This window comes from Nerophis lumbriciformis, linkage group LG30, assembly GCF_033978685.3.
Source record: "Nerophis lumbriciformis linkage group LG30, RoL_Nlum_v2.1, whole genome shotgun sequence".
Lineage (NCBI taxonomy): Eukaryota > Metazoa > Chordata > Actinopteri > Syngnathiformes > Syngnathidae > Nerophis > Nerophis lumbriciformis.
In genome coordinates this window covers 18,825,168-18,839,580 of record NC_084577.2, presented here as the reverse complement: position 1 = coordinate 18,839,580, position 14,413 = coordinate 18,825,168, and the positions used below count along the sequence as shown (strand labels likewise).

The window sequence follows — 14,413 nt, the reverse complement described above, 5'->3', positions numbered from 1 at the left end:
TGCCTCCCGCTGTTTCCGACATCTACAAAGCAATTAGCTACCGGCTGCCACCTACTGATATGGAAGAGTATTACACGGTTAGTCTGCCGAGCTCTAGACAGCACCGACACTCAACAACAACACATCATTTGCAGACTATAATTACTGGTATGCAAAAAATATTTTTAACCCAAATAGGTTAAATTAGCTCATCTCCCACGGCACACCAGACTGTGTCTCACGGCACACTAGTGTGCCACGGCACAGTGGTTGAAAGTGTTTGTTCACTATTTTATTTAAGGACAAACTTGCAATAAGAAACATATGTTTAATGTACCGTAAGATTAAGATTTAGATTGTTAAAATAAAGCCAATAATGACATTTTTTGTGGTCTCCTTTATTTAGAAAAGTACCGAAAAGTACTGAAATACATTGTGATGATTGATTATTATTGAATTGTTAAATCATTAGAGAATATGGGAGTCCAGTCCATCGGTAAGCCAACAGATAGTCATCTTTAAATAAACATAAAAAATTATCCAACTTAATCTAGTGTAGTTTAGAAAGGGCATTGTTGTAGTCCAGTGTTTTTCAACCACTGTGCCGCGGCACACTAGCGTGCCGTGATATATTGTCTGGTGTGCCGTGGGAAATTTTGCAACTTCACCTAATTGGTCCAAAAAAATATTTTTTTGCAAATCAACAATTATAATCTGCAAATAATGTGCTGTTGTCGAGTGTCTGTGCTGTATAGAGCTAGGCAGGTTAACCATGTAATACTCCATGTCAGTAGGTGGCAGCAGGGAGTTCATTGCTTTGTAGAAGTTGGAACGCGTCGAGGATGGTTTGTCGTGATCCCAATATGCAGAGCACAGCGGGAGACGACGTGCAGGTAAAATGGTATGCAAAATTAAACCACTGAAGCTTAGGGATGGCTATGCAAAACGAAAGCAAAACTGAACTTGCGACAAGGTACACAAAAACAGAATGCTGGACGACAGCAAAGACTTACAGTGTGTGGAACAGAGATGGCGTCCACAAAGTACATCCGTACATGACATGACAATCAACAATGTCCCCCCAAAGAAGGATAGCGTACGCACAACTTAAATAGTCTCGATTGTTAAAACAAAGCCGGTCAGGCAATAGCACTCAAAGGAAGGCGTGAAGCTGCTACAGGAAAACAAACAACAAAACAGGAAGGAAGGGTCACCAAAATAACAGCACAAGACAGGAACTAAAGCACTACACACAGGAAAACAACAATAGACTCAAAATAAGGCACGACAACCTGGTGGAGTTTCATTTTTTAACCTTTTCTGCTAGTGGTGTGCCTCTGTATTTTCTTTATTAAAAAAATGTGCCTTGGCTCAAAAAAGGTTGAAAATCACTGTTGTAGTCAACCTGCTCACCAACCTTGGTTTAAAATAAAAACATGTACAAATATATTACATTTCATATTATATTATTTATATTTGTATTATTTAAATGTACAACCGACGCACAGAGGGGGGGGTTGATGTGTGAGAGAGCAGGGTTGGGGTGGGGGCAGGGTTTGGTGGTATCAGGGGTGTATAATGTAGCCCGGAAGAGTCAGGGCTGCATGGGATTCTGGGTATTTGTTCTGTTGTGTTTATGTTGTGTTAAGGTGCAGATGTTCTCCCGAAATGTGTTTGTCATTCTTATTTGGTTTTGCTTCAAAGTTTGGCGCATTATTAGTAAGAGTGTTAAAGTTGTTTTATATGGCCACCGTCAGTGTAACCTGTGTGGCTGTTGACCAAGTATGCCTTGCTGTCACTTACGTGTGCAAGCAGAAGATGCATATAACAAGAGGCTGGGCTGGCACGCTGTTTGTACAGATTGTAGAGGGCGCTAAATGCTGTACCATCATGGCACGCCCTTATTATTATTGTAAGGGTGAAAATCGGAGAATATTAATCCCGGGTGTTTACTGCGAGAGGCACTGAAATCCGGAAATCTCCTGGGAAAATCGGGGGGGTCGGCAAGTATGCAGCTGAGCCGCATCAGAGTTATCAAAGAGCCGCATGCGGCTCCGGAACCGCGGGTTGCCGACCCCTTCCCTATCCCTCTACCTCAATTTGAGGGTCCTTGGTCTGGAAAACATTAAAAAGCCTTTTCTAGACGATGAGTTTTGAACAAAACAGTTTTTGTTACCATTAAATGTTAGCAAGAAAATAGCATTTTAGTAGGTCGTCACATTTTCTTTGGGATTCGTTGACAAATATAATTATTAGGGCTGTCAAATTTGGCGCATTTACTCGTGCGATTAGTCGGTGTTTGTGATCGGCATTAAAAGACATCATCAGGGAATGACAATCCCCTTGTTCAAGAAAATCAGCCAATACTGATTAGTGGCAGATCGATCGGCACATTCCTAATCTCAAGCCAACACATTGAGCTTCAATTCAATGCAGGAGTGAATATTGAAAGATGTTTTGATAATTAGCAATTCACACTGTGCCTACCAACCCTGTTTTTCATCTGTTTACATTCTTACTTCCTCCTCGTTCAGACCTATTCAGCTATCTAATGCATTCCGACCCATCAGCAAGCAATGTCGTACCCTCAAGGACTACTTACTGTATGAAGGAGAGCACTAATGACGCTGGGGTCGCATGACGGCAATTGTTGGCCTGTTCCCAATATGCAGAAAGCCGAAGAGGTAACGTGCAGGTAAAAGGGTATTTAATAAGAAAATAAACAAAAGGCGAGGCCCACTGGAGAAGGCTCTGAAAGCATAAGGAGGGGTATGCTAAAGCAATCTGATCAGGTTACAAAACGGAATGCTGGAGGACAGCAAAGACTTACTTGTAAGAATGTACAGCAGGAGACGCGTCCACAAACGATATAAATGATGAACAATCAACAACGTTCCGACACGAAGGTAGCAAAAGGCTCAACTTCAATAGTGTTGATTGCTAACAGAAAACAGGTGCGGGGATTAGTGCTCAGAGACAGGCGTGAAGCTGTTATAGGAAAACACCAACAAAACAGGAAGAGCCACCAAAATAAGAACACGAGACAGGAACTAAAACACTACACACAGAAAAATACCAACAAACTCAAGATAAGACAGCCACGACAGGCCTCCACCAACGCTTGTATGTCCACCTGAAAACCATGGTCTTCTGCAGTGGACATTGGTGTGTGGCAAAACCAGGTTATACTTTTCCAAATGTGTAACTCTGACAATATAAATAGACCACTACAAAGACGCTGGATATGCCTGGATTTTGTCATTTCGACTGCATTACTCGTGCAATCACTAAAAAAATTATAATAATTATTCTTTGGCTCGTGACTTACGGTAGCATCTGTAAAATCCTGTTCACAACAAAGAGCAATACAAATAGAGTCTTTTTGGTGGAGGTATGATTCTACCGAGTGACTTTGCTGTACTAAGCCCCTGTCTCCTTCAAATGCCACGCACATAGGAGCAGTATAAATCTGAATCTGCACTCACTTACCTGTGAGTTCTGGAAGACAGTACAGGACGCCTGCATGGAAGTCTCGGAGGGCCTCTTGGCGCAGCCCCAACTTTCGGAGGCAGTGGTGGAGCTGTTTTCCCCTCCCTGGGGGAGGAGGTTGTGAAGGAGGTGAGAGGGATTTTTTGTGTTCCATCACTGCTTGAATCGTGAGCTGGCACTGGAAGGGATAATGTCTGCGAGTGTGTTTGGGAGGTGGGTACCCAAGGTGGCTGGACAGGTCCTTGTGAAGGGTTCTGGGTCAGAGTGTAGGACAAAGGCCTACTCGGAGTAGTTTCCATTTCGATGGCATTAATGGTCTGGTAGGGTGAGGCGGGGCTTTGTGCAGAGGGTGAGGGAGTCAAGGCGGAGGTAAAGCGCTGTGGAGGGGAGTTCAAGGTGCTCCGTGGTGGGACTGGGGGCAAAGAGGGTTGAGAATCCAATAGCACTGGTACAATGAGATGGAACTTTGTCCTCTCTTTTGGAACTGGTCTCTTCTTCTCTGCATCTACTCCTTCAACCGCAATGCATTCCACTTTAGGTTCAACATTTGTCATCCTGTTGTCTTCTTCTTCAATTTCTTCCTTCATTCTGGACACTTGTTTGTTTCGAGGGACTGGTTTTTCTCTGTCTCCAACTGGAGATTCAGTGGTCTGTTGATCTTCGTTCAGGACACCTTTGTCCTGCTGCACAAGGACTGGTGATCCCCCACTCGGTGACGCTCTACGGTGCTCGTTCTCCTCCAATTGTTGATCTCTTTCTGGTTTCTCAACTGGTACATCGATTGTATAGGCATCAAACTGTGGCGGAGATGGGACATCTCGAGATTTGTTCAGGTTAGCCAGGATGCGTCGCCGATGGCCCGGCAGTGAGATTCCCATCCGCTCCAGCTGGTCTGCGGTGAGGTTGTGGCATTCCGCTAAAGTGGACAGGCCTGCACCCTCAAAAGCTTCACAATACTGTTCAAGACGAAGGCCACTCAACCAGTCCCACACAGCGACGCAGGACTCAGGCTGAGACATGTCAATGCAGTCACACCTCAGATCATGGTTCATTCAGTCTGTGGAAGAGCATGAAGAACAATGTAGATTTTGTTCACAAAACTGGGCTTGCTAGCATCACTACCAATGGTACTGTACCTAAGTTGTGTTTCCGACTAGTGTAAAGTGTAGGTAAGAACTTGGCTGACATGACATTTTGAAAAGGGTCATTGCACCACAATCGATGGTCCAAATAACTACAAGCTAATAACGACTGAATGTGAATAATTAATTCATAACATGAATACATAATTATGCAGTATTATAATACTCCATGTTAGCATTTAAGATAGCTCGCTATTAGTGTTCTACTATTGGCTAGAGATTAGTGCTCTAGTTGCCAGCTAACGATAAGTGCTCTCGTTGCCAGCGACCAATTGCCGCTTTTGTATAGCGCGCTAACAATTAGTTAACAATTAGCGCTCTAATTTTCAGCCAGCAATTAACGCCCAAGGTGCCAGATCTGGCCCTCGGGCCTTGAGTTAAACACCAATAATTTGTTGAATTATGTTGTTTTGCAAGTACCTTTGTTTTTTTAAGCTTCAGACTTTGACAGTTTATTTTTCCACAGTAGCTAAATGAGTTATTGAAGTAAATAAGACTGGATGATTACTCAAGCAGGGATTCTCAAACCTTGGTACATGTACCACTAGTGGTAAGCCGGCTCCATCTAGTGGTACGCCAAAGATTTTATTCAATATTTAAGTACAGTGTTTTATTTTCATATATATATATATATATATATATATATATATATATATATATATATATATATATGTCTTAATAAGGTTATCCAAAAAATAGTGCTCGATACCGTAGTAGAGCGCAATATATGTATGTGTGGGGAAAAAAATCACAAGACTATTTCATCTCTACAGGCCTGTTTCATGAGGGGGGTACCCTCAATCGTCAGGAGGGTACCCCCCTCATGAAACAGGCCTGTAGAGATGAAATAGTCTTGTGATTTTTTTCCCCACACATACATATATATATATATATATATATATATATATATATATATATATATACAAAACAATGTGTTACTGTTTAAACTGTGCAATGGTACAGTAGCCAAAATATTTAATATACTTAAATAAATAATAAATAAAGCTTCTGCCTTGTTTTTTATGAATATTTAGGCCTACTACGCTACTGTATTGCAATGTTAGTCATTATGATAGTACTTGGGGGAAAAAGTTTGAGAACCACTTCACTCGAGAATATTGATGGATGGAAATATAAAAAAGGGAAACCTCAACATTATTTTAAGATAGTTGTTTGTGACAATATGTTGGTTCACAACTTTACTTCCAAAAATAAGATAAAGGAAAATATTAGTTAAAATTATAAAAACATCAATGTCAGACTATAAAAAGCAAATGGATAGACAATAAAGACCAATGAGGAAGTTGTGTAGGAGGGAGGAAGTGTTAATAAGTGGTTGACAACAAATCATTTTTGATGAGTTCAGCAATTTTCTGCATTTTCCCCCAACATGCAGTATGTCCGTCAAAGCCTAATTTGATATATTTAGAAACTGATTACTAACGATGAATTTCAACATGGTTGCCTCTTGGTCAGGAAAAAACGAGTGAATAATCTGTTACAGACGTGTCAAAATGTAGCAAACAAAAGGGACACAATCGCACAACAGAGGAAGTGCAACTTACACAACACGCATTGACACACACAGCCCGTCCAGTTTACCGCAAAGAAACTCCATATCGTTGCATCTACACTCTTCTCATGTGCAATCACTTCAGATGTGAACAATCCTGTTGATTAAGTGGGTTTCGCAATGTTTTCTGCACCTAAACAACTATTATTATTCTCGATAAAATGTGTTCTGTCTTAATATTTACGGGTGAGTGGACTAGGGCTGGGCGATATGGCTGAAAACTGTATCACGATACAAGTTTTTTTATATTGGTCCATATCGATAATTATTGATATTTTTATGATCTATGGAAAATACGGACCAGGAGAAAATAATACCAAATGTTAACATTTTTATTTCAAATGTAACCTTCCTCTGATTATAATCCTCTCAGCTATCAAGGCAGAAAGGAGGGGAAATGTCAACACAAACATGGAAAACAATCAATGTAAACAACATTCTAAAATCACAATAAACACTTACCAATAACCTCTTAAAATGAAGGTGCAAAAATAAGGAATGTGTAAGGAATGCTTAAAAAAGTTTAACACAATAGTGCAAAGTCTGAAAATGTAAAGATAAAGAAACCTAAAAAGAACCATTTTTTGCAGGTTTACGGCCAGGAAGTTACGTGGTCTGTGTAACGTTTATTTGGTCTGTTATTCTTATTTAAAACTGGAGATGAATCTATGTCAAGCAGTAATTTTTATTTAAATAATATTGGACCAAATGATTATTTTTCAAGTAGCACATTTGTTATTTTTGGTGATTTATTTTATTCACACAGTCCTGCACTTTAGTTCCTACCTGTTGTTTCCGTACATCCGAATATGGAGCGGAATAAATGAAAAGATGAGCACGACGAAGCGCTACGGTCTATTTAAAAATACAACAAGTCATAAACTATCAAGGTGACTTTTCCTGTTTTATCAACAATTGATTTGCTCTCTGCAGCACTCATTTTTACTTTCTCTTCTCACTACGTGCAGAGAATCAAGAGCGAGACAACAAGATGGCGCAACCAAACTTGATAGTTGATATTGTCAAGCGATTGTGCTCAGGAACAGTTCAGTAAACCACTGTCAGGAACTACAGTTCGTCCCTACATTTGTAGGGGCAAGTTAAAACTCTACAATGCAAAAGTGAAAGCCATTTATCAACAACACCCAGAAACGCCACCGGCTTCTCTGGGCGCGAGCTCATCTAAGATGGACTGATGCAAAGTGGAAAAGTGTTCTGTGGTCTGACGAGTCCACATTTCAAATTGTTTTTGAAACTGTGAACGTTGTGTACTCCGGAACAAAGGGGAAAATAACCATCCGGACTGTTATAGGCGCAAAGTTGAAAAGCCAGCATCTGTGATGGTATGAGAGGTGTATTAGTGCCCAAGACATGGGTAACTTACACATCTGTGAAGGCACCATTAATGCTGAAAGGTACATACAGGTTTTGGAGCAACATATTAGATTTAGATTTAGATTTAGATTTATTGGTCCCCTTGGGGAAATTAATTGTCACTGCCGTACATTTAAACACTAGACATTACACATCACACACAAAAAAAATAACAAAAAGACATCATACAAGACTAACACACATTTACAGGCTTGTCAGACGGGTTGGCCGGGCCTGCTGTTAAGGGCGGCTATAGCTGCAGGGATAAGGCTTTTCCATGTTGCCATCCAAGCAACGTCTTTTTCATGGACGCCCCTGCTTATTTCAGCAAGACAATACCAAGCCACATTCTGCACGTGTTACAACAGCGTGGCTTCGTAGTAAAAGAGTGCGGGTACTTTCCTGGCCCGCCTGCAGTCCGTACCTGTCTCCAATTGAAAATGTGTGGCGCATTATGAATCGTCAAATACCACAACGGAGACCCCGGACTGTTGAACAACTTAAGTTGTACATCAAGCAAGAATGGGAAATAATTACACCTGAAAAGCTTCAAAAATTGTTCCCAAACGTTTACCGAGTGTTGTTAAAAGGAAAGGCCATGTAACACAGTGGTAAAAATGGCCCTGTGCCAACTTTTTTGCAATGTGTTGCTGCCATTAAATTCTAAGTTAATGATTATTTACAAAAAAAAATGTGTTTCTCAGTTCGAGCATTAAATATCTTGTCTTTGCAGTCTATTCAATTGAATACAAGTTGAAAAGGATTTGCAAATCATTGTATTCTGTTTTTATTTACGAATTACACAATGTGCCAACCTGCGATGAGGTGGCGACTTGTCCAGGGTGTACCCCGCCTTCCGCCCGATTGTAGCTGAGATAGGCTCCAGCGACCCCCGCGACCCCAAAGGGAATAAGCGGTAGAAAATGGATGGATGGATGGACAATGTGCCAACTTCACTGGTTTTGGGTTTTGTATATGTATACATATATATGTATGTATATTATATATATATACATATATATATATTTTATACATCTATATATATATATATATATATATATATATATATATACAGTATATATATATATATATATATAGATATATATGTATATACAGTATATATATATATATATATATATATATACAGTATATATATATATATATAGATATATATGTATATACAGTATATATGTATATACAGTGTATATATATATATATTTATGTATATATGAGTGTTGGTTTAAGTAACTAAGTGTATGTGCGCGGTGCCTTGTTTTGAAGTATTTGTGAAAACCATGATTACACTACACTTTTTTAACTATTTAGTGGCCATTGTGTTAGCATTAGGTTAGGAATGTTGTTGTGTCGGTGCAAGGGAATGCATTATGTCAGTGGAGGGCCTCCATGACTATAATGGCATTGGGATCAGGGTGTAGCATGATTCAGACAAGTGCTTTTGTCTTGTTTAGTCCAGAATTCAACGGGGACAAATGGAAAACATGTGCATACAAAGTCTGTTCAACAATGCGATAGGCCTGGCCCATCACAAATTTTGATCTACAAACCCCATTTCCATATGAGTTGGGAAATTGTGTTAGATGTAAATATAAACGGAATACAATGATTTGCTAATCATTTTCAACCCATATTCAGTTGAATATGCTACAAAGACAACATATTTGATGTTCAAACTGATAAATATTTTATTTTTTTGCAAATAATCATTAACTTTAGAATTTGATGCCAGCAACACGTGACAAAGAAGTTGGGAAAGGTGGCAATAAATACTGATAAAGTTGAGGAATGCTCATCAAACACTTATTTGGAACATCCCACAGGTGAAAAGGCAAATTGGGAACAGGTGGGTGCCATGATTGGGTATAAAAGTAGGTTCCATGAAATGCTCAGTCCGGTTTAAGGCATTAAAACAGGAAGTACATTTCCACCCCTACAGTAAGCGAACTCATCCACAAGATGGCGCCTAAGTACAAACAATAACACACCACTTCAGTGTTTCTGCTTGTGTTTAATTGAAACTACTGAACACAAAACATTACAGCCGTTAGCGAAGGAAAATCCATAAATTATCGGCACCGTTTTATAAGCCGCAGGTTTCAAAGCGTAGGTAAAAAGTAACGGCGTATAGTCCGGAATGTACAATTATCTGTCTGCTAGGAAAATGTTTCACTTGATTAAAAAACACAATAAAATAGGCTCTGTCTCTGTTAAGGAAGGGTTGGGGGATCCTTAAATATACACATTCACGTTGTTCCCTTCCTGGGGGAAACCGAGGGTTCAAACACGATACACTGCTCAAGCTTAACCTATTTTTTCTAGAGATGTTCGATAATATCGGACTGCCGATATTATCGGTCGATAAATGCTTTAAAATGTAATATCGGAAATTATCGGTATCGGTTTCAAAACTATCGGTATCGGTTTCAAAAAGTAAAATTACGGACGTAGGGTGAAGTACAGAGCGCCAATAAACCTTGAAGGCACTGCCTTTGCGTGCCGGCCCAGTCCGTAATATATACACTTTTCACACACACAAGTGAATGCAAGGCATTCTTGGTCAACAGCCATACAGGTCACACTGAGGGTGGCCGTATAAACAACTTTAACACTGTTACAAATATGCACCACACTGTGAACCCACACCAAACAAGAATGACAAACACATTTCGGGAGAACATTCGCACCGTAACACAACATAAACACAACAGAACAAATACCCAGAACCCGTTGCAGCACTAACTCTTCCGGGACGCTACAATATACATCCTCCGCTATCCCTACCCCCCCACCTCAACCCCACCCACCTCAACCTCCTCATGCAGCATGTCCCAAATTCCAAGCTGCTGTTTTGAGGCATGTTAAAAAAAAGAATGCACTTTGTGACTTCAATAATAAATATGGCAGTGCCATGTTGGCATTTTTTTCCATAACTTGAGTTGATTTATTTTGGAAAACCTTGTTACATTGTTTAATGCATCCAGCGGGGCATCTCAACAAAATTAGGCATAATAATGTGTTAATTCCACGACAAATTAAGAGTTGGACAATATCGGAATATCGGCAAAATAACCACTATCGGACATCTCTAATTTTTACCATAACAATTTAAAAGGTTAATATAGTTTGATCCTCTTTCTTTTCCTCACTCTTTACCTACTTTCTTTTGTAATTCAAGTGTTCATTACATTTATGTACTGTTGCATTTGAAGCAATTGCAATTTTGATAGTAGACGTAATTATTCCTGTTCATTATCAATATTGTCATTTCTATTGGTATTTTTATTGTTCCTTTGTAGTGCAATAATGTTCATTGTAAACTGTGTGTTATTACTATCTACTTCACTAATTGGTTCTTCTTTATAATTGTTGGCATCATATTTGAAAGTACAGTACTAACGATAAAAAAGAACAATAATCGAACTGTTCCGGCGCCGCTTAGGGTTAGGAACTTTTGTGGTATGTATAATAAGTAAAACATGTGTCTGTGCGTGTGCACCCGTGACACTAAGAACTGTGAGTGCTGCAGCTTTGGCTATGCTTTGGGGTCTACGTGTACATAAAACTGCAACTACAGTAGTTGTTGTTGAGATGCTAGTCTGCTTCCTGACTTCTGATGGCATGATGCTATAAAGTATAAACAAACACAACTGTAATTATTGTAATTAGTTTAAATATATCAAGATCTTATTCAGAGAAAAAAGGTTTCTGCCCCTTTATGACCCCTGGCCCACATTTAAGGGATTCTGTATCTTTACTAGTGATGTTCTGATCATGGTATTATGCTGCTGATACTGATTACCCATGAGTGAGATTGGCCGATACCAATCACATGTATTAACTATAAATGTCTCAATGTATTTATTGTGAGTGCTATTAACAGTTTAACAACATCAATCTGCCGTATTTTCCAGAATATAAGGCCGCAATTTTTTTCCCTACACTTTGAACCGTGTGGCTTATAAAACGGTGCGGCTAATTCATGGATTTGTCTTTGTTATTGGCCATAATCTCTTGTATTCAACAAACAGGCGCCATCTTTTGGAGGAGTTTGCCCACCGCAGATGCTGCGGGTCGAACGTCAACAGTATTTCCTCCTGCTTAGTGCCTTGAACCAAAAGTACAGGTGCCGTTCCATCTACTAGTCTTCCATAGCGGTTCTACTCGTATGGATTCTTCATTCATCACTGCAAGCGACGTTTATAAGTGGAGATGTCCGATAATGGCTTTTTTGCCGATATCTGATATTCCGATATTGTCCAACTCTTAATTATCGATTCCGATATCAACCGATACCGATATATGCAGTCGTGGAATTAACACATTATTATGCCTAATTTGTTGCGATGCCCCGCTGGATGCATTAAACAATGTAACAAGGTTTTCCAAAATAAATCAACTCAAGTTATGGAAAAAATATTATGCCATATTTATTATTGAAGTCACAAAGTGCAATATTTTTTTTAACATGCCTCAAAACAGCTGCTTGGAATTTGGGACATGCTCTTCCTGAGGGAGCATGAGGAGGTTGAGGTGGGCGGGGTTGAGGTGGGGGGTAGGGGGTAACGGGGGGTGTATATTGTAGCGTCCCAGAAGAGTTAGTGCTGCAAGGGGTTCTGGGTATTTGTTCTGTTGTGTTTATGTTGTGTTACGGTGCGGATGTTCTCCCGAAATGTGTTTGTCATTCTTGTTTGGTGTGGGTTCACAGTGTGGCGCCTATTTGTAACAGTGTTAAAGTTGTTTATACGGCCACCCTCAGTGTGACCTGTATGGCTGTTGACCAAGTTTGTCATTCTTGTTTGGTGTGCGTGAAAAGTCGTAGGTATTATGTGATTGGACCGGCACGCAAAGGCAGTGCCTTTAAGGTTTATTGGCGCTCTGTACTTCTCCCTACTCCGTACAGCGGCGTTTTAAAAAGTCATGAATTTTACTTTTTGAAACAGATACCGATAATTTCCGATATTACATTTTAAAGCACTTATGGGCCGATATTATCGGCAGTCCGATATTATCGGACATCCCTATTTATACGTTTTACAATGTAACCAAAACAATTCATACTTCCTAAACCGTCCCATGTGTGATGTCTGTCGGAATGTTTTCATGCATATTTGTTTGTGATATCGTAATGTAATCAAGCTAGCGTCGTCAGCATTAGCCAATATGCTAACACGTGTCTGTGTTAGTATTATTAACATCGATCATAAGTTTTGGGGGGGGTTTATTTGTTTTTTTAATGCCCTTTTTGTCAAAGAAACCTTTGTTTTATATGGAAAACAGACAAAATATGCAATATTTTCACCCAAAAATATTTCAAAGTGGAATATTTAATGTGAAGTAAGAAAGAAACCTTTGCTTTTATATGGCAAACGGACAAAATATGCAATATTTTCACCCAAAAATATTTCAAAGTGGAATATTTAATGTGAAGTAGTTGGAGCCTTGAATAGGTCAATGATTACTAACAACACTGATTTTGATTAATTATTATTTTTGTCGTCCATCCATCCATCCATCTTCTTCCGCTTATCGGAGGTCGGGTCGCGGGGGCAGCAGTCTAAGCAGGGAAGCCCAGACTTCCCTCTCCCCAGCCACTTCATCCAGCTCCTCCCGGGGGACCCCGAGGCGTTCCCAGGCCAGCCGGGAGACATAGTCTTCCCAACGTGTCCTGGGTCTTCCCCGCGGCCTCCTACCGGTCGGACGTGCCCTAAACACCTCCCTAGGGATGCGTTCGGGTGGCATCCTGACCAGATGCCCGAACCACCTCATCTGGCTCCTCTCGATGTGGAGGAGCAGCGGCTTTACTTTGAGCTCCTCCCGGATGGCAGAGCTTCTCACCCTATCTCTAAGGGAGAGCCCCGCTACCCGGCGGAGGAAACTCATTTCGGCCGCTTGTACCCGTGATCTTGTCCTTTCGGTCATAACCCAAAGCTCATGACCATAGGTGAGGATGGGAACGTAGATCGGCCGGTAAATTGAGAGCTTTGCCTTCCGGCTCAGCTCCTTCTTTACCACAACGGACCGATACAGCGTCCGCATTACTGAAGACGCCGCACCGATCCGCCTGTCGATCTCGCGATCCACTCTTCCCTCACTCGTGAACAAGACTCCGAGGTACTTGAACTCCTCCACTTGGGGCAAGATCTCCTCCCCAACCCGGAGATGGCACTCCACCCTTTTCCGGGCGAGAACCATGGACTCGGACTTGGAGGTGCTGATTCTCATCCCAGTCGCTTCACACTCAGCTGCGAACCGATCCAGTGAGAGCTGAAGATCCTGGCCAGATGAAGCCATCAGGACCACATCATCTGCAAAAAGCAGAGACCTAATCCTGCAGCCACCAAACCAGATCCCCTCAACGCCTTGACTGCGCCTAGAAATTCTGTCCATAAAAGTTATGAACAGAATCGGTGACAAAGGGCAGCCTTGGCGGAGTCCAACCCTCACTGGAAACGTGTCCGACTTACTACCGGCAATGCGGACCAAGCTCTGGCACTGATCATACAGGGAGCGGACTGCCACAATCAGACAGTCCGATACCCCATACTCTCTGAGCACTCCCCACAGGACTTCCCGAGGGACACGGTCGAATGCCTTCTCCAAGTCCACAAAACACATGTAGACTGGTTGGGCAAACTCCCATGCACCCTCAAGGACCCTGCCGAGAGTATAGAGCTGGTCCACAGTTCCACGACCAGGACGAAAACCACACTGTTCCTCCTGAATCCGAGGTTCGACTATCCGGCGTAGCCTCCTCTCCAGTACACCTGAATAGACCTTACCGGGAAGGCTGAGGAGTGTGATCCCACGATAGTTAGAACACACCCTCCGGTTCCCCTTC

At 41.1% G+C, this 14,413-nt stretch overlaps 1 protein-coding gene across 5 annotated transcripts in view; it reads right to left on the bottom strand.

The window, feature by feature from the left end:
• The window catches only part of LOC133572760 (arf-GAP with Rho-GAP domain, ANK repeat and PH domain-containing protein 1), a 162,973-nt gene that overhangs the window by 120,552 nt on the left and 28,008 nt on the right, over positions 1-14,413 (bottom strand). For all 5 annotated transcript variants that reach the window (XM_061925762.2, XM_061925761.1, XM_061925760.2 and 2 more), the window contains exon 2: positions 3,469-4,525. In XM_061925762.2, coding sequence (XP_061781746.1) covers positions 3,469-4,520 — 1,052 coding nt within the window. In that variant the 5' untranslated portion in view covers positions 4,521-4,525. The remainder of the gene's footprint in view (positions 1-3,468; positions 4,526-14,413) is intronic.